The 24,607-nt window shown below is 35.6% G+C and overlaps 1 protein-coding gene across 1 annotated transcript in view; it reads left to right on the top strand.

Moving 5' to 3' along the window:
• ITGA8 (integrin subunit alpha 8) overlaps positions 1 to 24,607 on the top strand; it is a 232,004-nt gene that overhangs the window by 75,959 nt on the left and 131,438 nt on the right. The window contains exons 12-13 of the mRNA XM_001377451.4: positions 186 to 391; positions 6,102 to 6,293. Of these exons, the coding sequence (XP_001377488.2) occupies positions 186 to 391; positions 6,102 to 6,293 (398 nt within the window). The remainder of the gene's footprint in view (positions 1 to 185; positions 392 to 6,101; positions 6,294 to 24,607) is intronic.

The raw sequence follows: 24,607 nt of genomic DNA on the forward strand, positions 1-24,607 counted from the left end.
CACTATTAGGAGAATGATGAATACAAGTGATGCTTCTGACTTTTTAAAAGAATTTGAAGACTGTAGGAATACTGATTCTCCAAATCTCTCACTCTTTCTCCCCTTCTCCTTTTCTCTGTGTATCCGTCTGTCACTTTCCCTTTCCTTGTCTTTCTCCTTCACTCTCTTTTCTCTTTCTCTCTCAGCCTGGATGATGTATTAGTTGGAGCCCCTCTCTTCATGGAGCGTGAATTTGAGAGCAGCCCTAAAGAAGTGGGACAGGTTTACCTGTACTTGCAAGAAAGCCCTTTGCTCTTCAGAGATGCCCAGGTCCTCTCAGGAACTGAAGTGTTTGGCAGATTTGGAAGTGCTATTACCCATTTGGGAGATCTGAATCAAGATGGATACAATGGTGAGCTTATTTGAATTTCACAATATTTTTAAATGGTAGCATAATTTTCATGTTATGGTTTGTTGTGGGGAAAGAATGTCATTTCATACTGGTCTTTTTGGTGTATATGATACAGTCATTAAAATGTGGGCACTGTCAAGGTGGTTGTTTGGGACTTTATGTAAGAAAATCCAAATTGATATAGTGTGCTGAGGATATTTTTTAAGTTGTGTGATTTCAATCAATTGAAAATAATTCATTAAGTGCTTACAATATCCCAGCACTAGGGATTTAAAGAATGATATAAAATAAAACAATCCTTGATCTCAAAGAGCTCACATTCCGAATGTTGTAGAAAACCTGACAGTAAGTACAGTAAGGGTAGATGGGAAATAGTTTCAGGTGGGAAGGCAATAGCAACTCAGTGGATGGGGGAAAATCTATAGTAGAAGTGGCATTTGAAGTGAATAGTGAAAGGATCTAGGGAAATGAAGACACAGAGTAGAGAGGGGAAAATATCCCAGATAAGAGGGACATCCATGATAAATTTAACATGGAGACAGAAATGGAATCTTATTCACGAGTATTAGAATGTTGACTAGTGTAAATTCAATGTATGATCACATGGAGGGAAATAAAATGTAACAAAATTAGAAATATGAGACGGTCAAAGTGCATACGACCACGATGAAAATAAAAACCACTCCAGGTTCTATGAATTTCCAGGGCAGAAAATTTCATTCTTTTGTGATAGATCTCTCCAAACTTAGCTCGAATAAGATTCTTGCTCTGACAGCCCCCTAACACTTTTCAGGATCTAAACTTGAAGCACTTTAAGCTTCCTTAGAAAAATCCTTACCACCAAAATTGAATGCCATAATGGAACAGTGCAAGAGCCTTGGTCACTTTAAGAAAGTAAGGCAGGATGTTGTATAGCACATACATGTTACATGATATATGTGAGCAAGGTTTCTGAAGCTCATTCAGAAACTATCATCAGTCAAAAACAGACTTTGATTCATTAAAATATTTCGTTTTTAGGAAATGGAATAACTTTTATTTCCCTAGTGTTTCGATAGGTTACAAAACACTTTATATACCTTATTCAGTACTCAAAACAATCTTGTGAGGTAAGTAAGATAAATATTTCTAATCACATTTTATAGATGAGTCACCATGGAAGATGAGTGACTTACCCAAGGCTACACAAATAGTAAGGCAGCTAGCCAGTGCAATGGATAGAATACTAGATCTGGAATCAGGAAGACCTGAGTCAAGTCCAATTCCATTCATTTTCTATTGGAGTGACCCTGGACAAGTCATTTAAGCTCTGTCTACCTCAGTTTTCTTCTCTGCCAAATGAGGATAATTATATTAGATCTGCCTCTTGGGGGTTTTGAGGCTCAAAAAAAGATAATGTTTGTAAATTGCTTACCAGAATTTAGGGCACTATTTCACATTATGTTATCATTGCCCTCATCATCATTATTAGGCAGATTGGCCTTGAATCTAAGTTTTCTAAATCTAAATCCTGTCTTCTCTCCATGACACCATATTGCCTTCCAGATAGTGACTTGCAAAGGATCAAGGATCGGGTGACTCCATATGAATGAAAGCCAACTAGCCAAAAGATATTCTTATTTCTGCCTGTCTTAAAGCAAAGAAACAAGTGATATTTCATTAGCAAGATTATCTATCCGGGGTTAATCCACCTAGCTATCTGGGAAAAGAAAAAATCAAAAGGCTGACAGAAATATGACTACTCTGAAAAACTCAATTAGATAAGTAATTGGCTATGTGACCATGACCAGTTTCTTTTTTCATGTGCATTGGGCTAAGACCTTAATTATGAACATAACTAGAGGAGATGCTTCAACATTGAATAATGCTGCCCCCAAATTGAAGGATACCGTAACCTCGAAGTAGCCAGGTTGTTATTACTAAGTTAATGGGTTTTGTTCCCTTTCCTTGATATTTTAGACATTGAAGCCTACTAAAGAAACTTTTAGAAAATTACATTTTGTATCTATGGAGCCCAGGGCCCTAGGGGAAATTAAATTTTATTCTGATTTGTAACTTATGGCTTTCCAATACTAGTTTTTATCCACTTGGTTTATGACTTCCCAAGACTCCCTTAAGTGAATTGAAATTCAACATCCCATTGAGAAACTGCCTTTTATTATTTACTTGCTTCCTTACCCATATCCTTAAAAAATACTTAGAAGATGACAGAAGTGCTTTATTAATCTGTTACCATACAAAGGACAGTTCTTTTCTATTAATACTTAGAGAACTAATCTTAAATGATTATTCCAGATCATCTTGTGTCTTCTTTTGTGAGCTTTAAAGTTGAGCATTCAGCAATAGTACGCTTGGGGGAAGATGGAGAGGAAGTCTAGAACTAACTAAATCAGAAAGGAATGAAAATGGCCAACTGGTCAATAAAAGATGTACTATGAGCATCTGAAGAGGGACATATATATATATATATATATATATACATACATATATATATATATATATATATATATATATATATATATGAAGGTAGGGAACATTAATGGAGGAAGTAGAGCAGGTCTCAACCAGTGCATCAGGAGGCATGAGGGAAGGCATATCCAGTGATTGAGATGGTAGCCTGTCATTCAGTATCTTTTGGAGTCAACTAGATTTCAGTAGGTGCCAAAAGTGAAAGGAGGAAGAAAGAAAGAGGGCTAAGGTGAAAGGAAGTAGATTAGTGAAAAAATGGCATTTCAGAGGTCACAATGGAGGGGGCAGCACAACCATGTTGAGACTTGTAACTGTTGATATTGAACCTACAATTATTTAGTCTTATCAACTATCCATTAGTTGTAACCAAGAAATATGGTACAAATGAATGTATATACTTCTTGTTGACTGTAATGTATAATTATTATATTACTTTTCCTGGTCTTTTTAATCTATTTAATTAAATTTGAAGTTATACTTCAATAAATTCCCACATTAATAAAAACTTTTTGGAAGGTAATCTGCTTTTTATAGTACTGATAGAAAGAACACTGGAGTAGGAAACTCAGAGGACCAGGATTCTGTTACCTAGTTCTAATTACTGGTTGTGTGACTGAAGACAAGCTACCAAATTCCTCAAAACCTTAGTTTCCTCAATTCTTATGTGGAAATAATAATAATAAAAATATAATAATAATAAGTGTCTTCATGACTCAATAGGGTTTTTGTGAGCATCAAATGTTATGGTGATTATAATAGCTCACATTTATTTAATGCCTGTGAATATATAGGAGTAGGGAATAATAAAGAACTGACCATGTAGTTTGAAAGACCTTGGATTCCAGTCCTAAATCTGAAAAATACTTTGTGTCACCATGGGCAGACAAATCAGAGGAACATAAATTTAGAATTGGAAGGAACCATAGATGCTTTTAAGTCCTTGCCTGTCCCACTTTTATTTGACAGATTGTAAAACTGAATTGACTTCCCTGGGGGTTACATAACTAGCAAATATCTCAGAGTAGTATTTGAATCCAGTTATTCCTCAGTCTCAGTGTAGTTCCCTATCCCCTAGACACTGTGGTTACCCAGGCAGGTGTCTGAAATGACAAACTAAAGCCTATCATTGCTACTGGGAGTTACCCAGAATCCCCTGTTTATGAAATAACAGTTTCCTATCTCAACCACCCCTCAAAATAAGAAGATTCACAGAACACTTTGCTAAGTGAAAAATAGTAAAAATTGGAAGGTACCATATATATGCAATAAAGGCAAGGCATTTATTGAAATTGTTTTCATTTACAATTAAAGTTGTTTAACAGAATTTTGCATCATAAGTCACATAAAACTATTTTGATAGAGTAGGATTCCAGAGGGATCTGATGAATCCATGATCTTAGTGTAACTAGTATATGGTACAGTAATAGAAAGTCTCTGAGACTTGGAGTCAAACACCTGAGCTTAAATTACCCCTTAACTACCTGAGGGTGTAATGTGTTATTATGGAGAACCCCAAGAGCACTAGCTCTGAAGTCAGAAGAAATGATTTTAAATACTGCCTCTGATACACTCACTCTACTTGTTTGACCTTGGGCAAATCTCTTAATCTCCTTGAGTCTCAGAGTCCTCTTCTCTAACTAAAAGAGGTAAAATGAAGGCTTCTGGGATCTAATTTTATCTACCCAGGAAGCCTTTCAACCTCTCTAGATCCAATTTTTCCCAATAATAAAAAGGAGGGGAGGGAGGGAGACTACATGACCCATAAAAGCCTTTGTCAACTCTAAATCTGTGGTATCATGATCATACAAATTCTCATTTCATAAGGATACCTTTAAAAGGTCAATCAATTGAGGAATGGCTGAACAAATTGTGGTATATGTAGGGAAGGAAAAAAAGGTTAATTTATATAAAGGACTGAATTGGATTACTTAAGAGTGAGGTCGCCAGGAATTTATAGTAATTCCAAAGAGATTTATTTACAAAATGTAGAGTGAAGTAAGGAAAATCAGAGAGAAAGGATAGGGTAAGATATCTAGCCTAAGCACTAAGTAATTTACTACTGTCCCCTAGCCCAATCAGAGTACAGAAAGTTGGTTCTTAGTTGGCCTTAGCAAAGTTGAGGACTCGGTGGGGGGGGTGGGAGGGGGGGGAAATTCTCTCAAGAGGCTAGTCTCTCCTGAGGCTAGTTTCTTCAGAAAACATCCAGGAAAGGAGTCAGCTCTTTCAATCACTGTGTCAGTCCAACAGTCTCATCAGGAACAGGGTCTCAGATTCAATCAGCAGATTTCTCCTTCAACCTCCACTCTAAAGAGTGAAGAAGTCTCTAGTCTTCACTTCAAAAGAATGAAGAACTCTCTCTCACAGGAAGTAACTACTCCTTTTAAAGACTTCTTTTGTGTCACTTCCTGTGTCTTCATCCACTTTTTACATGAACAAATCATAGTCTAAAACCTTGCTTAGGACTGTCCATGGGGCAGTCAATTCTGATTCATTATCCATTATTGCACATGTGTGTGACAGACTTCCCACTTAATGATTAAGTGGGATATTTACACTTTGGGTGATTAGATCTAAAAAATGGGCAGATCTTCCACTCAACTTTAGTAGGGTGTTCTAAAAATAGGTAGGGGTTACAATTTTAATCTTCACAATCAGGGGAGAATTAATTTGAATTTTCACATATATCATGGTGATGGAATACTATTGTGCTCTAAGGAGTGATGAACAGATTGATTTCAGAAAGAGCTGAGAGACCTATGTGAACTGATACAGAGTGAAATAAACAGAACCTGGAAAATATTTTACATAGTAACAGCAATATTGTGGGATTATCAACTGTGAGATATTATTGGCAGTATGATTATCCAGGGCAATTCTGAAGGATTTAGGGCAAAGAATGCTATCCACCTCCAGAGAAAGAACCTTTGAAATAAAATGCAGATGAAAGCATATGATTCTTCAATTGTTTATTTAGGTTTATGCTTTGGAATTTTGGTTTTATATGATTATTCACTTAGAAAAATAAAAAATATAGAAATGTTTTGTGTGATAATGTGTATAACTTAGATTGAATCACCTGCCAGCACTGGGATGGGGAAGGGAAGGGAGGGAGATAAGTTTAATCATATAACTTGGGAAAACTTGTGTGGAACTTTATAACATGTAATTGGTAAAAAATAAAATCAATCAATTAATTAATCAAAAGGTCATGCTTTAAGAAATAAGTATTTATGTCTTGTAGACATTGCAGTTGGTGCGCCATTTGCAGGAGAAGCTGGAAGAGGCAAAGTCTTCATTTACAATGGGAATGCAGAAGGGTTAAACCAGAAACCTTCCCAGATTCTGAATGGAGCCTGGGCCTCCCAGGCTGTGCCATCGGGATTTGGCTTCACTTTGAGAGGTGATTCAGACATAGACAAGAATGATTACCCAGGTAAGTCTTTCCACAGGAGAGTTCATTTCATCCCTCCCTTCTCTGGAAAATGCATTATGCTTGAGCAACTCTTTAATAGAGACCAAGGTTAAGCTTGAATATAGTCACAGGGTTTTCTTTTGTAGGATTCCTACAAGGTTTTCTTGAGAATTTAGTCAGACAAAACAAATACTCCCTTTCCTGTCAAGAGTCAGCATCAGAGATGCAAGGAAGGCTTAAATAGCTACATTAAGCATAAAACTTGTCAGCTTTCTAACAAAAAAATTAAACCACCTTTCCCCTCAAAATCCCAATAAAGTAGATGTTACCAGAAAGGAGGATGATTTCTTCAGGCTGTGCAAGTAGTTCATAAAGTTTGCAATCTTTCAGAATTTCTGCTGACTCTACCCACCCTGGCTGTGTTTAGCCAAGCTGCCTATGTAGGACTTTTTGTGGGGGGAGTGTTGGGGGATAACACTTATTTTAAGTAAGTAGTCCTTGTTCTTATTTTAGATTTTTATGAAAGAGGTTTTATAATTTGGTTTGGGCAAATATGTGACATGATGAACTCTGGACTTAGTGTCAGGAACATTTGAGTTTGTATCCTACCTCAGACTACCACACAAACTTAATGGTAGTATGACCCAGGACAAGTTACCTAACTTCTGTGAACCTCAGTCTCCTTATCTGTAAGATTAAGGGTTTGGATTGCTTGGCCTCTAAGTTCCCTTCCAACTCTAAATGTATGGCACTTTGAAAAACAAATTAGGATCTCCCACCTTTCTTTTCAAAGGAGAGAGAAACACTGCATATACTACTAGATTTAATATCTTTATCTCCCTTTTTTTCCTCTGACCCTTTTTGTCCTTTGTTATAAGGAACTCTCTGAGAAGATTTTTTTGTTATCTATACAAATTTTAAATTCAAATTAATTCAATTTTAAAATTGAAATTTAATTCTAAATTTTAAAAAACAGAGAAAAGGGGCATTATGGAAGGTGAGGCAGTAAAGTATCCTTTGCTGTTCCATTTTGATTATAGAGTTATGGAAACTCTGAATAGAACTTAAAACTTATTGTTATAACAAATTATAAGGAAGGTTTCTATGCTTCCCCATGAAGACTTACTTCAAAAACTGGAGTTTCTAGCAGAGATTATGAGCTCCTTGGTTTTAAGTTTCTTTTTTCATTCATGCCAATGACCCTGTTCTAGCATGATTTCAACTCCAATCACTAATGGTTTACTGCCAACCACTGGCCCTTGCTTGGGTATTTTCCATGTCCAAGTCTTGTTGTGCTCTATTTCAGGGCAGAATTCCAACAAGTCCACTTCTTAAATATATAACACTCAAATTTTCATCCTTTCACTTTCTCTTTCCTCTGCATTTGAGCAAAAAAAAAAAAGGTTCCTCCAGCATTTCATTGTTTCCCTCCATTCCTCACTCCCATTTTAAGTCTTGGCAGAAAACTTTCATCATATTAACACAGACATTGTGGTAAGTCTTAGGATTGTGTTCAAATCAACGCTAATGTTCTCTAATCACTTGACATCTCAAGAGTGTAGCTTTATCCTCTGAGATTACATCATGCCAACCCAAAGTTTAATCAGTAACGGTAACAGTCAGCTACAAGGGAAGGCAGTGAGCTATACATAACGCATCCTTAAGGAGGATTCACCATTTGATCTTTTAGATCCAGGGCAGAGAACTCGCTCTTTTGCTCTACAGTGCTCTTATCTGATTCCTAGTGGTGGAATGTCTTAGTGGGTAGTTAAACTAATGTACCACAATGTAATTTTCGATAAATAATTGTTATAGAAAATTCTTCTTCTTTGTATTTGGCACAGCCTTCCTCTTATAATGGCAGATCTTGACAGATAGAGTGAATCCTGGGTCTACCAAGGTTTAAAGGCAGCAAGGAGATTATCCCTCAAAAGTCCAGAACTTCTACTTCCTTATGAGGCTAGAAATTTCTAGAGGGAAGGAGGAGAAAACACTGAGAAATGGAAAAAATGTATTCTTAGAGGAATTTTTCCTTGGAGGAGAAAGAAAAGAAGAATGGAGATAAAGAGAGGCTCTTCTAAATATTATTTCAATTTGTGCTTATTGGCCATCACATATCTTTTTTCACAGCCTCTAACAATCAGAAAACCTAACCGGGGATGTGACTGGCTATTTAGAGAAAAAAAGGAAGGAAATAAAATTTTTTTCTCTTGGGAGTGGTCAGTGCCCTCAAGTAGCATCTGCAGGAGCCGACAAATCCAATTTTTAGTAATTAATGAAAGCATGTGGATGGGTTTGAGGGGTAGCTTTAAAAAAATAAGAACCAGATATCTCTTTCCCTTTCCTGAATAGTAAGCCTCTCTAGTGAAAGGGGTTTTTATGATTTTGAGATTCACAGATTTAATGTTAACCTGGAGTCCATTAACTGATTGACAAATATTTTGATAATCAATTTGATAGCTGGTTTCCATTGTAATTCTATTTTATTTCATGCATATAAAACATTATTTTGGAGGGGGCATCCATAGGCTTCATCAAAAAAGGGGAGCCATGACCCCTGAAAAGTTAAGAACCCCACTCACTATTTCAATACTGTTTTTTGGCCTTGTTTTAGATTTTATTCTTGTGAAGCCCTCCCTATTCCTCTCTCCTTGATGCAAATTAGCAACTTTTCTACTACATTTTTGTTGGGGAGACGCCAGAAGCACGACTTGAATCTAGGTCAAGCTGACACTGAGACTGGATTTCTAGCCATTATATCCCAGTGGGGTCCCATATCTGGGCAAATGAATCCCCCATAATCTGAGGGTTCAAAGAAATAGTCCTTTTTTACAAAAAACATTCTAGCACCCTGAAATAGAAGCAATTTCTAAGGGAGCATTTAAAAGCAGTTCAGGAAGATAAAAATTCTACCAAGAAGGTTCAAATCAGGCAGCAAGAAGGTTCCCAGAGTCTGAAGAGTTTCCTCACATGAGGGCCTAAAAATGGCTTTCATAATTTTCCTGTTCAAGGGGTCCACAACTGAGTTTTACTTCAATCCACCTTATTGTAAAGTCAATGCAAACTATCCCAAGTCAACACAACTTCTTTGCTCACAGCAATCCTGGCTAGTTTAAGATCATCCTCCAAAATTTTATCAATATTTGAGTCAACAACAAATGCCTTATTTCAATATTTAAAGGTTCCATTATTTCATCAACATGGGGATTCTGTCTGCCAATGTAGAGAGCAACCCTTCTGGTCTAAATCATTGGTTTTCATGCATTTCTGTGTCTCAAAAGAGTTAATAATCTGGTAGCTAATCTGGGAGTGAACCTTTGCCAACTTGTCTAGACGGGTCCTTGAGCAGCACACATGTATTCCCTTACCAGACTGACCTTTCCAGCTTGGTAAAGTCTAGAACTCAAACATATCCATCAGCCTTCTAGAATATAGGGTGATTGCCAGATGCTGATGAGACAATAGAGTAGATCTTGAACTGAGACACTCTAGAATAAAGACTTTTAATGAATAGAGAACTCAGTTAATACAACCCCACATTTTGATAGCATAATTGCTGTCCTTCTCCATCATGCTATGGATACTTCTGTGGCTTTCAATCTTTCCTGTTATCTTAGAAACAAATAAATGTTTTTTGACTCTTGGAGATCTTCCAATATCTTTTTAAATTCTCCATGAATTTTTTTTGCCAAGAATCAAAGTCAAGTTAGCCAGCCTAAACTTTAAAGAATCCATCTTTTTGAAAAGTGGGAGACATTTGCTTGTGTGTGGTCCTTGAACACTTCTCCTTTTTCATCTGACTTTTCAGAAATTAAAGAATCGGGATGGCTAACAGATAAAGCGCTGAAGCCCTAAATTCAACTGCCACCTCTGGTTATGTGACACCAGCCAAACCACTTAACTTTTCAGTGCTCAGGCTTAGGCTAGAAGGCTTCTGAGAGCCCTTCAAACTTGAGTGAAAATCTCATGACCTTCCATTTATGATTTGTGAAAGGTCTAGAGTTCCAAGGAACTCCTAAAAAAAAAAAGGAAAGAGTGAGGCAGTGTCTACATTAAATATTTGACAAATTCATTTCTTTCAACTAAACATCTAAATAATCTACGAAGGCATATTAAACTAGTGAGTCTGCTGGTTTGAAAGAGCTCTAAACCAGTGTTCAAATCACAGCTCAGACACTTATTTACACAAATGACCATGAGAAGTCATGTCACCACATTTGAGCCTCAGATTCATTATTTTTAATTGGAAATGATAATGTTATCTTTCTCTTGAGATTTTTGTCAGGAAACCACTTTGTAAACCTAAAAGCTCTTTGTAAATCTAGATTGTTATTTTGAGTCATAACTGTGAACAAGCAGCTTGGATAGATATTGACCTAAAATAACTTGTGAAATGCAGGCAAGAATGAATTATCAAGAAAAGCTCATTTTATTTGATCGAATGGGAAAAGGAAAGGAATCGTTCTGATTATAGTTCAAACCTGAAAGTTACTGCTTTTCCTTTGGCAATAACATTGTTTGACAAGTCAGGAAGTAACCTTTGGTTTTGGTTTTGGTTTTGGTTTTTCATGATGGCTGAGCCTACATCAGATCTGGACCATGGGTCCTTTTCGATCATTTCCTTGTATATGATAAGCACAGCAACCATTACGGTAACTTGATATCCCTTATGAAGAATAGCATTGGTTTATTTTAAAAAATGAAGACAGGTCCACAGAACATATACAGCAGAGTCTATGTGTTTGTGTGCATTATACAGAATATATATGAACATGTCAATAGACATGTTCTCTCTTTTTTTTTTAATCTTTGTCTTTCTTTTTTTTTAATATATTTTATTTGATCATTTCCAAGCATTATTCGTTAAAGACATAGATCATTTTCTTTTCCTCCCCCCCACCCCCCATAGCCGACGCGTAAGTCCACTGGGCATTAGATGTTTTCTTGATTTGAACCCATTGCTTTGTTGATAGTATTTGCACTAGAGTGTTCATTTAGAGTCTGTCCTCTGTCATGTCCCCTCAACCTCTGTATTCAGGCAGTTGCTTTTCCTCGGTGTTTCCACTCCCATAGTTTATCCTTTGCTTATGAATGGTGTTTTTTTTCTCCTGGATCCCTGAAAGTTGTTCAGGGACATTACACCGCCCCTAATGGAGAAGTCCATTACGTTCGATTATACCACAGTGTATTAGTCTCTGTGTACAATGTTCTCCTGGTTCTGCTCCTCTCGCTCTGCATCACTTCCTGGAGGTTGTTCCAGTCTCCATGGAACTCCTCCACTTTATTATTCCTTTGAGCGCAATAGTATTCCATCACCAACATATACCACAGTTTGTTCAGCCATTCCCCAATTGATGGGCATCCCCTCGTTTTCCAGTTTTGGGCCACCACAAAGAGCGCAGCTATGAATATTTTTGTACAAGTCTTTTTGTCCATTATCTCTTTGGGGTACAGACCCAGCAGTGCTATGGCTGGGTCAAAGGGTAGATATTCTTTTGTTGCCCTTTGGGCATAGTTCCAAATTGCCCTCCAGAATGGTTGGATCAGTTCACAGCTAGACATGTTCTCTTAAAAACCTTTTTTTCAGATTTAAATCTGATTATCCCATTGATTATAAAATGGCTCTGTGTTTCTCTGGGAGTTAGGGGTAGAATTGTTGACCCTAGCATGTATTTAACAAATCAAATTTGTCAATACGGAAACTAAAATTTCAAGAAAAATGACCATTACTAAAAGTGCACTCATATTTTTTAAATTATAAAATATGAATACAAAGTAATTAGAGGAGTTTTATATTTTGCACAATGGTTTCAAGTTTTAAAGGAAAAGGAAATATTTCCAACTAAATTACATAGGTCACATCAGGCTAAAAAGTCACTCTGATTATATAAGTTTTCCAAAAGGATATTCTGATTCCGTTCAGTAAACATTTATTAAATGTGTGACATGTAAGCCTAAGATAGGAGGTCTCTTCAGATCTAGGGAACATCGCTGAAGGCTGGGGAGAGCTCTAATAATACCTCTCTGCTGCAAGGCCCATTTTTTTATAGCCCTCATTAAAAATACAGGAAATGGGTGCTACCTCAGTCCTTATCTTGATTGATGATTCTCTTTGCAGTTCTTTTTTGATTTAGTAGGTATCTTCCAAGACATCCTTTGAAGAAAGAAGTATGACATATTTCCCCACATAATTTTTATGATAACTGATTAAAATGTTGAATGCAAGCCATTTTGCAATAGAAATATACAAACATGTTTGTGAAAAAAAAAATAGTGACTATTTTACTTTCTCTTGGCCAAGCTGTTGAAAAGTATGATGCTGTTGCCTTAGGCCATATCTATATATTTTTTTAGTCAATAAAAAAATAACTCAATCAATGCCATTGTTCTTTTTAAAATCCTTTAGTTATTACTATAATTTATATCTGTGTAATTTAGATAATTTGGCATAAGAGACTCTCAGTAAGGAAATACTTTCTACCAATGCAGATCACTCACTGAGAGGTTACATTACTTGCTTGGGGTCACCCAGTCAGTATTTGTCAGAGCTGTGACTTGGACCTGTTCCTCAAGCCTGCATTCTCTCCACAATGCCATGATACCTTTATTAATGAATCTACTTGCCTTAATGAAATGTCCAGTCAACAGGAGGTAGGGCATGACCCAATGAAAAAGCTTCTCTAGAACCTGTCTATTCTTCAGACCACCAACCCTACATGTATAAATAGATCTCCAGTCTCCACAGCCTGGTATAGTTCCATGACCCACCCCACTCCTATACTCAATTGAATTTTAATCCCTGAAACAATGGAGGCTTCAAAAGCCAAGAGAAAAAATATGAAAGGATGATTTTAAGGAATTAAGGCTGTCATTTCTCACTCATATTAAAGCAAATTTAATTGGTTGGGTTTGCTATTGGACATGATTCCCTTAAAAACCCTGGGTAGATTTGGAAATAGCTCACAAGTGAATGCTTCTAATGGAGCAAGACAGAATGCTTTTACAATCACATTCTATCAGCTAGTCTGCCCCAACTCAGTTAAGCAGAGTTTTGCTGCCATCATAAATTATAGTGAGAAGTGGTCTAGCTTGAAGACATGACTCTTCCACCTACTAGCAGTAAGACCCACAAGTCCTATAATCATTTTACCTCTGAGGGCTTCAGTGCCCCCATATGTAAAACTGAGAGGAAGGGAATTGGACTAGATGGTGTTTAAGGTTGCTTTCAGATCTAACATCCTATTATTTTGTCTCTTATCTTCCTTGCCAAGTACCACCTTCCACCTCTAGTTGTGCTTCTTTCTTCATCATGAGATCCAGCAACACATCAAAGTAGTGCCATCTTTGATCATTACTGGTACTTCTGCTATTTATGGGGAAGGAAGACTATCCTCTTTAATAGTGTATAAGAAAACCCTCTAGGTCACCATTACAATATCTACTCTTTCTGTGGGAGGAAACCATAAGGCTGTTTTTCCTATATTATTTACAATATGTTGGAGGCACCAGACACCTCCAGCACATTAGGTAGATCCCTCTTACAAATCAGTGGGAAAATATGGACAAGTGTTACACAGGAAGATGGACAAGCTGTGAACTGATCCCAGGCTTGTTTGAGTATCTAAGGATGTATATAGTATGAATTATGAAATCATTATTTGCCCCTAAGTTCCCACATGGCTCAAAACCATCCACACAGTTCATCCATGAAGGTCCTAGCCAGTTCACCCACATCATAATAATAACACTAGACCAAAAACAAGCACATACAAGGACTAATATTTTTCCAAGCCCAGAAACAGAGAGATGTTGTAGCCTTTTAAGGCGAAGTTGTTATTACTGTGGACCTGGAGCCAAACTCTTGGTCTCCTCTCAGTTGGAACAGTGGGAAACAGGAAGGAAGAGTGGTAGAAAAGCTAAAACTCCAAACACAATTTGTTACTATTTTGTTAAATATTTGTTTACTTGTTTGATATTTGAGTGTTCATAATGCACCAAGGACTAGTCAGAGCCTAACCACAAAACCCTTCCTACTAGGATCTCCCATGATACATGCCATATGACCCATGTTGGAGATAAGTAGTGTGTAGAATGAGATGAGATTATACCCTAACAATTCTGCCTCTTTTTTTGCTCTTCTAATATGTGCCCTTGATGTTAATAACAACCTAACTATGTATGTGAAAAAATCTTTTCACTTTCTTATTCTAATTATAATAATTAACAGCAATAATAGCATTTATATAGTGCTTTATAGTTTGCACAGTCTTCACAAATATCTCATTTGATCCTCACATCAACCCTGGGGATATAGGTGCTCTGATGAGCCCCTTTTTGCAGATGGGAAAACTGAGGTAGACAAAGGTTACAGGAGTTTTGTTCAGGATCACAAGACTAGCAGTGTCTAAGCCCAACTTTGGAAATCAGGTCTTTCTAACTCCACCATTGTTCTACCCACCTACCTGCCTGCTAAAATAATGCACCAACTTTCCTCTTCTCATTTATTATTTCTTTGTACACATTCTTATTGCTTTGAATGTACTCATGTGTGTATATAATACATACATAAATAGTATGGGCATCTATAAACATGTATGATGCATGTATACATAGATTGCCTATTTGTATACAAGAACATATATATTGGATGTTTGCGAATCTGATTTCATTGGTGTAGAACACTTAAATTTCATCACAGGAAATTCTTCCTAGGTTTCCCATAAATCATTTTACATATATATATATATATGTGTGTGTGTGTGTGTGTGTGTGTGTGTTTGTGTGTGTATACTATATGGATATAAACTATGTCTGCATATACTATAGGTGCTACACACATATATTTGTATATATATGTATACATATATATATATATATAGGTATCATACTTGTAGCCAACATTTATTGAGTACCAAATGTATACAGAAACATGTGCTAAGTGATGGAACAGATACAAAATTTATATAAACACACACCTTTGACTTCTTGGAACTTTTTTGAATAGATGAAATAGCATGCAAACAGATAATTAGAGTGCATATTATCTAGTGATTTAATGAGAGGTGTAAAAAAACAGTACTTCAAGCACTTTAAATGAGAAGGTTATTATCACCTAGGAAAAATTTCATGGAGACTGCTGCATTTGAGTCAGTGTTCAAATGATTGCCTCACCTTTTGGCAGAGAGGTGATCGGTGAAAGGTATGCAAGTGAGGCATACATTTTCAGAACTCACCAATGTGCTGATTTGTTTTGTTGAGTGTGGTTATTTGTTACAAATGAGAGTTTTAATTGGGTTAGAAAATCATTGTTAAGTAAGAATTATATGAAAAGAGTATCAAAATAACTTTTTAAAAATGCAAAGAATAGCTGAGTTCAATAGATAAAAGAGGAATTGGGGGCAGCTGGGTAGCTCAGTGGATTAAGAGCCAAACCTAGAGATGGGAGGTCCTGGGTTCAAATTTGACCTCAGATACTTCCTGGCTCTGTGACACTGCACAAGTCACTTAACCTCCTTACCTAGACATCTAGGCACAAGAATTCCCTCACTATTGTAAGATTTAAAATGGTTGTCTGCCTTAAATTGTGGCAGTTAAAAGAGTTGGAGACATAAACTGTAGTGAATAAAATAGTGGAAGATATAATTTGTGATAGATATAAGAGAGGGTGAGTAAATTTGACCACAGAAAATATGTTTCACTATAGTGTCTTGGTTTCTAAATCAAATATATAAGGTGGTCACCAGGGAAATATTCCCAATTATTCAATATACCCAAGTCAACTGGGTTTTATAGAGATTTTAATTAATAATACAATGAGTAATTAAAGGAAAGAGAGAAAAAGGAAATAAGTATGAAGGGCCTTAAGCCAACATGGCCTAGACCTGAATCTTAAGAGAGAGAGATCAGTCAGTCAGTCTTTTATCACTCACCACAAGATTTGTCTTAAGCAAGGATATCTGAGGAACAGAGTCTCCCCAGAGGGAGTTCCAGCCAGAGTCAGCCTCCCAAGGGACTTCTTCTCAAGAGCTCTTCAAAGGGCCTCCTCCAAAAGGATCTATCTACAAGGATCCAAGGATCTCCAAGGATCTCCAAGCTTCCTTTGCTCAAGAGATTCCTTTTCTTATATAGGATTTTTTTTTTCTATGTTACCTTCCCTAAGTTCTTCCATCTACCAATCACCGTAGATGTTTTCTAAAAGACAGCCCATCTGAATTCCAGCTAAGTCGACTAATCCCCTCAGTAAGTCTGAACCAGAGAAAACACAGCTGAGTCGACTAATCCCATCAAGAGAAAACCTGCCCCACCTTTATAGGTACCTAGCATCCCATTGTATCAATTCTAAAAACAGGCATGGCTCAAAGAACTCCTTGCCTTATTATAAGCATGGGTCCAAGTACTTTCATTGTTTAGCAAGGAGTTTTCTCCCCTAAAGCAGTCTTAAGAATGGGTGGAGTAGAGGTCCTCAAATTTCTGATCCTGGCCGAGTTCTCACATCAAAATGGGGAATGTTTCCAGTAGGGAATTTGTTCCAATGGAGGATTCCTCAATGTGGAAATTTTTAACATTCACAAGTCTGAGAAATTTCAAGATTTACACTATATAATGTCTATATTAGTGTTAGGTAGCTCACATGGACATACATTTCTCTTATCTCTTATCCCCATTCCAAAATCAGCCATGTACAATCTTTTGGTTTTAGCAAGAGCCCATGTTGGTAGATTATCCCTTCAAATGCATACCTCTCACAGGTCTTTCTTTGAAAATAAGAATGTACATTCAGTAAAGAAGTAGAATTAAAATACATGCAGACCATATTGGAAACTTTTAACTGATGGACAAGTATTCAAATCAATATTCATCAAAATGGGGATTATAGTACAAAACGGTTACTTTTACATTAAGAAATTCCTTCTCACTACTTTTAAAAGTAAACATGCCATAGTTAGAGAGAGCCTGAAGACAGAGAAACACAGAAATAAAATAAAACAAACAAACAAAAATGAGGTTCTGAACCTTTCTGCTCCTTGAGAGCAACAGAGACAATGGAGGTGCCCACTGACCTTTTCTCTGAGCCAGATAAGAAAAAAAAAAGATAGTTTCAGAATTTCCCTCACCTCCTCAAGAACCAGCAGCAAGAGAAAAATAATGAAAAATAAGTCCTTTCCCCCAAAATGTATTATATCTATGCATATATTTCACCCTGCAGTATATATAGCAATCATTGGAATAGCCTATAATATATGGCAGTGAAAAATTGAGGTATTTGATTTTATTGGTTTAGGGATTATTCTCCTACCAAAGCATATCATAATCTTTTTTGCAACAGATAGTCTTAAAGTGATATCCACAACACTGAGATTCTGTGACTTGCCCAGTAATGAAACACCTTTGGGCTATAAATAGGACTTAGACCCATATAGTCCTTAGTCTAAGCCTAGATGTCAGTAAAGGAATGAATGAGTGAATGGATGGATGGATGGATGGATGGATGGATGGATGGATGGATAGGTTGATGGAAAATCATTTAAGTATTTATTATCTAGAGTTCTGTGCTGAGTGCTGGAAATACAAATAGAAATGGAAAATTAGTCCTTGCTCTCAAAGAGTTCACATTTTGTTGAGGGACATTCTATATAGATATAGTTGTATAAATAAAGGTATTAGGTTTATAAATGGCCTCTATATAAGTATGTGTATATATTTAATATATGTTATATAACACACACACACATATAGTTCTCTGTCTAGTTTCATCTGCAAGGCAGTTGGAAAAGGAGCCTGGTCTTTAGGGAAGAGCTGCAAAATAGATTAAATGCATATTCTTCAATGCCATCTCCACGGATAAAGTCATCTCAGTTTCTGATGTTAAACCATTGAATAATGCCAAGGATTTGGGAGGCAAGAACTTTCCTGGAACTTCTATTCATGATCTTAGAACTATTTCTTTTGTGTTAGCATAGATCTCTTTCTCTTTCAGTCTATCCTTGCAAAGATTTGTTTCTTTTCTACAAAAACCATTTAGTTAGCAGCATAAAATATTATGGAGCATCATATTTCTTCTGCCAGCACCAACTTAATATATTATGGGAATTATGCAGAAGAGAGTCACCTACGGCAGTTCCAAAAATTACCCAAATTTGAGAGGGAGGAAGATTAGGGTTAGTAGGAATGGGGGTGAAGATTTGGGAAGAAATGGTAAGAACAATTGTTATACTAATTTATATTTAAAAATCCTGATTTTTTCTCTGGCATAAGCAATAAATGTCTTATTTCACAACATGATGAGCAGAGAAATATGTATCATATAGTAGTGCAGGTAAAGCATATACTATATCACCCACCTTCTTGGGAAAAAAAATGGGAAATGGGAAAGAGTTTTAAATAAGTAGAAGAATGGTGTTTTTAAGATGAAATTTGAATTGTAAAAGTCAATCAATAAGTTTCTTTGTGACTGGGGAACCATTTTTTATATCTTTCTTGTGACCCCTACAGCTTTTAATATAAATGCTAGGCACATAACACTAAGGGGCTTCTTGAGTGGGTGATAGAAATCAATGCCCTGAGTTGATCATCTGAATCTTTAAATTAGATTAGAATCTTTCTCTTTACCTTCATTTTAATAAAAAGTGGTCTGATTTCTTTGAAGAGAAGCTCAATCTCAACGTGAGTTCTGCATAAGTTCAGAGACTATCTTATTTGGGTAGGGTTTTGCCCAATATTTATTGATTACCTGCTGTGTATAAGCATGTGCTCCCTGTGCTAAGCTTTGTGAGGGCTATATAGAATTAAGGGACACTTGGCAGATATGCACACCTATACCCAAGCTCTCAAAGACATTTTGTGTAACCAAGACATTTAGTGTATAAATAAAACAGATTACTATCATCCCCAAGTCAATCATTAACTGTTAAAAATGTAACAAAATATGTTCTAGAGACTTATTAAAGAGAGAAATCATGTCTAGATAGTGTGGTAAAGGAAAACTTCATAGAGAAGGAAGAAATTTGAACTGAGCCTTGACTGTTATAATGAAGAAGAGAATTCTAGGTGGCAGCACTAGTGTGAATCAATGACAAGTCAAAAATATAATGTAAGCATGGGGGTGAAACAGTATGGGTAAATGGAGAGTTTGTGTAGGAAATAGCTGAGGATGAGGTTGTAGAAAGCCTTGAATAGCCTAAGGGTTATATAGACCCCTAATTTCACTTTTTGGGCTATTTGTCTCAACTAGCTTTCACTCTCACTGTCAGGTCTGGGTTTCTTAGAAAGTAGAATAGAACACATCTATGATCCAAAATCTCTCTCAGTTAGGCAAACTACTTGTGTCAAGGATATTCTCCTATAACTTAGTACTATAATTCCTTAGCCCCCACTAATGTGCTTCCATATACACAAAATCAATCATTATGACATTAACTCATTTTAAAAAGTTCTGTAACTCTTTTAATTTTATTTTTAAATTATTTTCCTTTTTAAATTTTATTTTTATTATCATACAAAATGCATTTCCATATGTGTAAGAGTACACTTATATATTTAAAAAATGCTCAAATAAAAGTGTAAATACACTGATGTAAAAGATAGTCTGCTTTAATCTACAACCAATCAACTCCAACAGTTCTTTCTCTGGTGGTAGAAAGGACTCCCCATTATGATTCTTTCAGGATTGTCCCAGATCATTACATTTCCAAGAGTAGCCAAGTTTTCACAGATTATCATTTATAATATTGCTGTTTCTGTGTACCACATTCTCCAGTTCTTCTTATTTCACACTCTATCTGTTCCTGCAGACCATTCCAGAATTTCCTGAAATCATCTTGCTTATTATTTCTTATTGCATCACCAATATGTGTCACAATTTATTCAGTCATTCCCCAACTGATGGGTATCTTTTCAATTTCCAATTCTTTGTCACTACAAAAAGAGATGATATAAATATTTCTGAACAGGCCAGCCCTTTCCCCCTTTTTATTATCTCTTTGGAATACATATTCTGTAGTGGTATTACTAGATAAAAAGGTATGCACAGTTTTATTACCCTTAGGGCAAAGTTCTAAATTGCCCTTTAGAATGATCAATTCACAACTCCATCAACAATGCATGAGTGTCCCAATTTTGCCACATCTCCAATATTCACCATTTCCCCTGACTGTCATGCTGGCCAATATGATAGGTGTGAGGTGGCACCTCAGCATTGTTTTAATTTTTATTTCTCTATCAAGAGTGACATAGAACAATTCTATATGATTATTGATGGCTTTGATTTCTTCATGTGAAAACTGCATTTCATATCCTTTGACCTTATGTCAATTGGGAAATGGCTTGTATTCATATAAATTTGACTTAGTTCTCTATAAATTTGAGAAATTAGACCTTAATCAGAGAAATTTGTTGTAAAATTTTTTCCCATTTTGTTGTTTCTCTTCTAATCTTGGTTACATTAGTTTTGTTTGTACAGAACCTTTTAAACTTAATATAATTAAACTTATTCATTTTATATCTTATAGTACTCTTTATCTCTTGTTTGGTCATAAATTTTTCCCATCTCCAAAGATCTGCCAGGTAAACTATTTTATGTTCCCCTAATTTAGTTATGGTATTACTCTTTATATATAAATCATATATCCATTTTGACCTTTTCTTGCTAACTGGTGTAAGATATTGGTCTATACCTAATTTCTGTCATATTGTTGCCTAATTTTTCCAGTTGTTTTTGTTAAATAGTGAATTGTTATTCCAAATGCTGAGATCTTGCAGTTTATCAACCACTAAGTTGTGCTAAGGTCATTTACTGCTATATATGATGTGTCTAATCTACTCCATTGACCTACCATTCTATTTCTTAGCCAGTACCAGACTATTTTGATGATTATTGCTCTATAGTACAGTTTGAGATCTGATATTGCTAGGCCACTTTCCTTCACATTTTTTTTCATTAGTCCTTTGATATTCTTGACCTTTTATCTTCTAGATGAATTTTGTTATTATTTTTTGTAGTTCTATAAAATAGTTATTTGGTAGTTTATAGGTTTGGCACTGAATAAATAAATAAATTTAGGTAGAATTGTCATTTTTTATTATATTAACTCAGCCTACCCATGAGCAATTAATATTTTCCAATTGTTTCTTTCTGACTTTATTTGTGTGAAAATCTAAATCTTATCTTTATGCTTTATATTTATATATTTTTATATTTATATAATTCCCATATTTGACTTGGCAAGTATATTCCCTGGTATTTTATATTGTATAGAGTGATTTTAAGTGGAATTTCTCTTTTTAACTCTTGCTCCTGGACTTTGTGGGTAATATATAGAAATACTAATGCTTTATGTGGATTTATTTTGCAACTTTACTATTATTTCAACTAGTTTTCTAGGATTCTCTAAGTGTACCATCATATTATCTGCAAAAAGTGATAGTTTAGTTTTCTTAATACCTAATTTAATTCCTTCAATTTCTTTGTCTTTCCTTATTGTTAAAGCTAACATTTCTAATACAATATTAAATAGTAGTGTTGATAATGGGCATCCTTGCTTCATTCCTGATCTTAATTGGAAAGGCTTCTAACTCATCCCCATTGCAGATGATACTTGCTGAAGGTTTTAGGTAGATACTACTTATCATTTTAAGGAATGATCCATTTATTCCTTTGTTTTCTAGTATTTTAATAGGAATTTTTGTTATATTTTGTCAAAGGCTTTTTCTGTGTCTATTGAGATAATCATCTGATTTCTGTTAGTTTGGTTATTGATATGGTCAATTATGTTGACAGTTTTCCTAATATTAAATCAGCCCTGCATTCCTGGTATAAATTCCACCTGTTCATAGTGAATGATCCTTGTATATTACTGTAGTTTCCTTGCTACTATCTTATTTTAAAAAATTACATCTATATTCAATAAGGAAATAGACCTATAATTTTCTTTCTCTGTTTTTGTTCTTCTTAGCTTAGGTAAACAGTACTATACTTGTTTCATAAAAAAAGAATTTGGTAAAATTCCTTCTCTGCCTATTTTCTCAAATAGTTTATGTTGTATTGGAATTCATTGTTCTTTAAATGTTTGATAAAATTCATTTGTGAATACATCTGGCCCTAGGGATTTTTTCCTTGGGGATTTCATTGATGGCTTATTCAATTTCTTTTTCTGAGATGGGATTATTTTAGTCCTCTATTTCTTCATTTGTTAATCTGGAAATTTGTATTTTTGTAAATATTCATCCATTTCACTTAGATGGTCAAATTTATTGGCATATGGTTAGACAAAACAACTCCTAATGATTACTTTAATTTTACCCCTAGGAAGAGATAATTTATCCCATTCCATTTCTCTTTTTCCATTTCTCTCAGTGCAATCTTCTTTTTTATCTCTCAATTTTTCCCCATATCATGCCATCCCAATCAACTTACTTCCACACCCTCTGTTTATGTATGCTCCTTCTAACTGCAATACTACTCATAATTTTTTTAAAATTACAAATATCCTCTTTCCATGTAGGAATACATAATGTTTAGCCTTATTGAGTCCTTCAAATTTTCTCTTTCTTGTCTAATTTTTAGGTTTCTCTTGGGTCTTGTGTTAGGACCTCAGATTTTCTATTTACATCTGGTCTTTTCATCAGAAATGCTTGGAAATCTTTTATTTTATTGAATGACCATTTCTCCCCTGAGAGAATATTCTCAGTTTGCTGGATAGGTGATTGTGGGTTGTAAACCTTGATCTTTCCCTTTATGATACATTATGTTCTATATCTTCCGGTCCTTGAATGTGGAGGCTGCTAAATCCTTTGTAATCCTGACTGTTGCTCCATGACATTTGAATTGTTTTCTGCATGAAAGTTGCATCACTCCATCTCCTTGTTGGTTCTTTCATTCTAGTATTTATTTTGTGTCATTATTTTAATATTGTTTGGAGAGGAGTATTAGGGTGATTTTGAACTTTCCCAGCTTCTATTCTATCTTCTTGGCTGTACCTCAAAATGAACTCTTAAAAATAGATCATTTACTTAATAAAAAGTCCCCCCCCCATATGATCATAACATTTATCTGCCAAAGGGCAAAAGCAAAAATAACTCAAATTTTTACTCAATAGAAGCCAAAACATGGATAATCAAGAAGTCACAATCCATCCACAAAAGTTGGTCACAGTCTCCCACTAATGCATTCATGATCCATAGGAGAGAGAGGACACACAAATATAGAAACCTAAGAAGGTGTCCCCAAAGTGAGGAAATCCATGTGCCCAAGGCAATTCATTATTCTGAACTATTGGCCTTGATGTTCCTGATCCCACATGTAGTCATTCTCTCCAAGCTATTTCTCTTGTAGTTCTCACTATTCTCTTGCTAGGCAAAACTCTTTTTCTGTTTGTGATATACATAAATGCACACACCTAGACATATTGAGATACAGTAACAGGGTGGTATAATGAATAGAAAGCTATCATTTGAGTCTGGAATGCCTGAATTTAAGTCCTATCAGAAGACTAGCAAATTATTTCCAAGTAGGCAGCTTTGCATTGATTGAAGAAGTTCTTAACTGGGACATCTCTATACCAATGGAATCACATGGCTGGTCAAAAGAAAAATATACACACACGCATATTATCTTTAGATAGATTTTACTTGCAAACATCAAAATTACTTACTTACTAAAATATGAAGTTAAAGGGGGATGTATTTCCAAATATGACTATTTATGTGCTTCAAAAAGCTTAGAGGACTGATTTACTAGTAATACCTTGAATACCTTGATCAAATACAAACACTTCTGAAAAGAAACAGCTGTAGTAGTCAGGCAAGAATCCCTAACATTCAATAATCTAGTCTAATCCTATTAAAACATTACTCTCTAATATCTCCATCTGCTACAGGCATTAACCCAAACAGCAGAAAGAAGTACATATTTGTTGTAGAAGCAGAAATTTCAGGCTATAGAAACTGGAGGGAAAATGGGCACCATGCCAAGGTTATCATTGTCTCGTTCAAGCTTGTAATATATGATGATTATATCATGAAGACGATTTAGACAGTTATACTGGGGGTTGGGGAACTGTGAAATGATGCATCTGTTTTGATGAGTAGAGCACTATACATGGGTTTACATGTGCATGAGCAAGAGACAATCCGTAATGGGAAATGGATGGATAGATTCACCCAAATAGGGTAAAAATTGAAGCCAGGGTATAATGTATTTTGTCAAGCTTTGAGTTCACGTAAAATCACCAGTTTGACATTTGGAACCAATCTCTTAAGCCGTATAGTCTAAGTTTATTTTTTTTTTCCTGGCAAACTCCTACTCATTTTTTAAGAAAGGCAATACACCAAGCTGCTTT

The sequence above is a fragment of the Monodelphis domestica genome, chromosome 5 (assembly GCF_027887165.1).
Source record: "Monodelphis domestica isolate mMonDom1 chromosome 5, mMonDom1.pri, whole genome shotgun sequence".
Taxonomy (NCBI): domain Eukaryota; kingdom Metazoa; phylum Chordata; class Mammalia; order Didelphimorphia; family Didelphidae; genus Monodelphis; species Monodelphis domestica.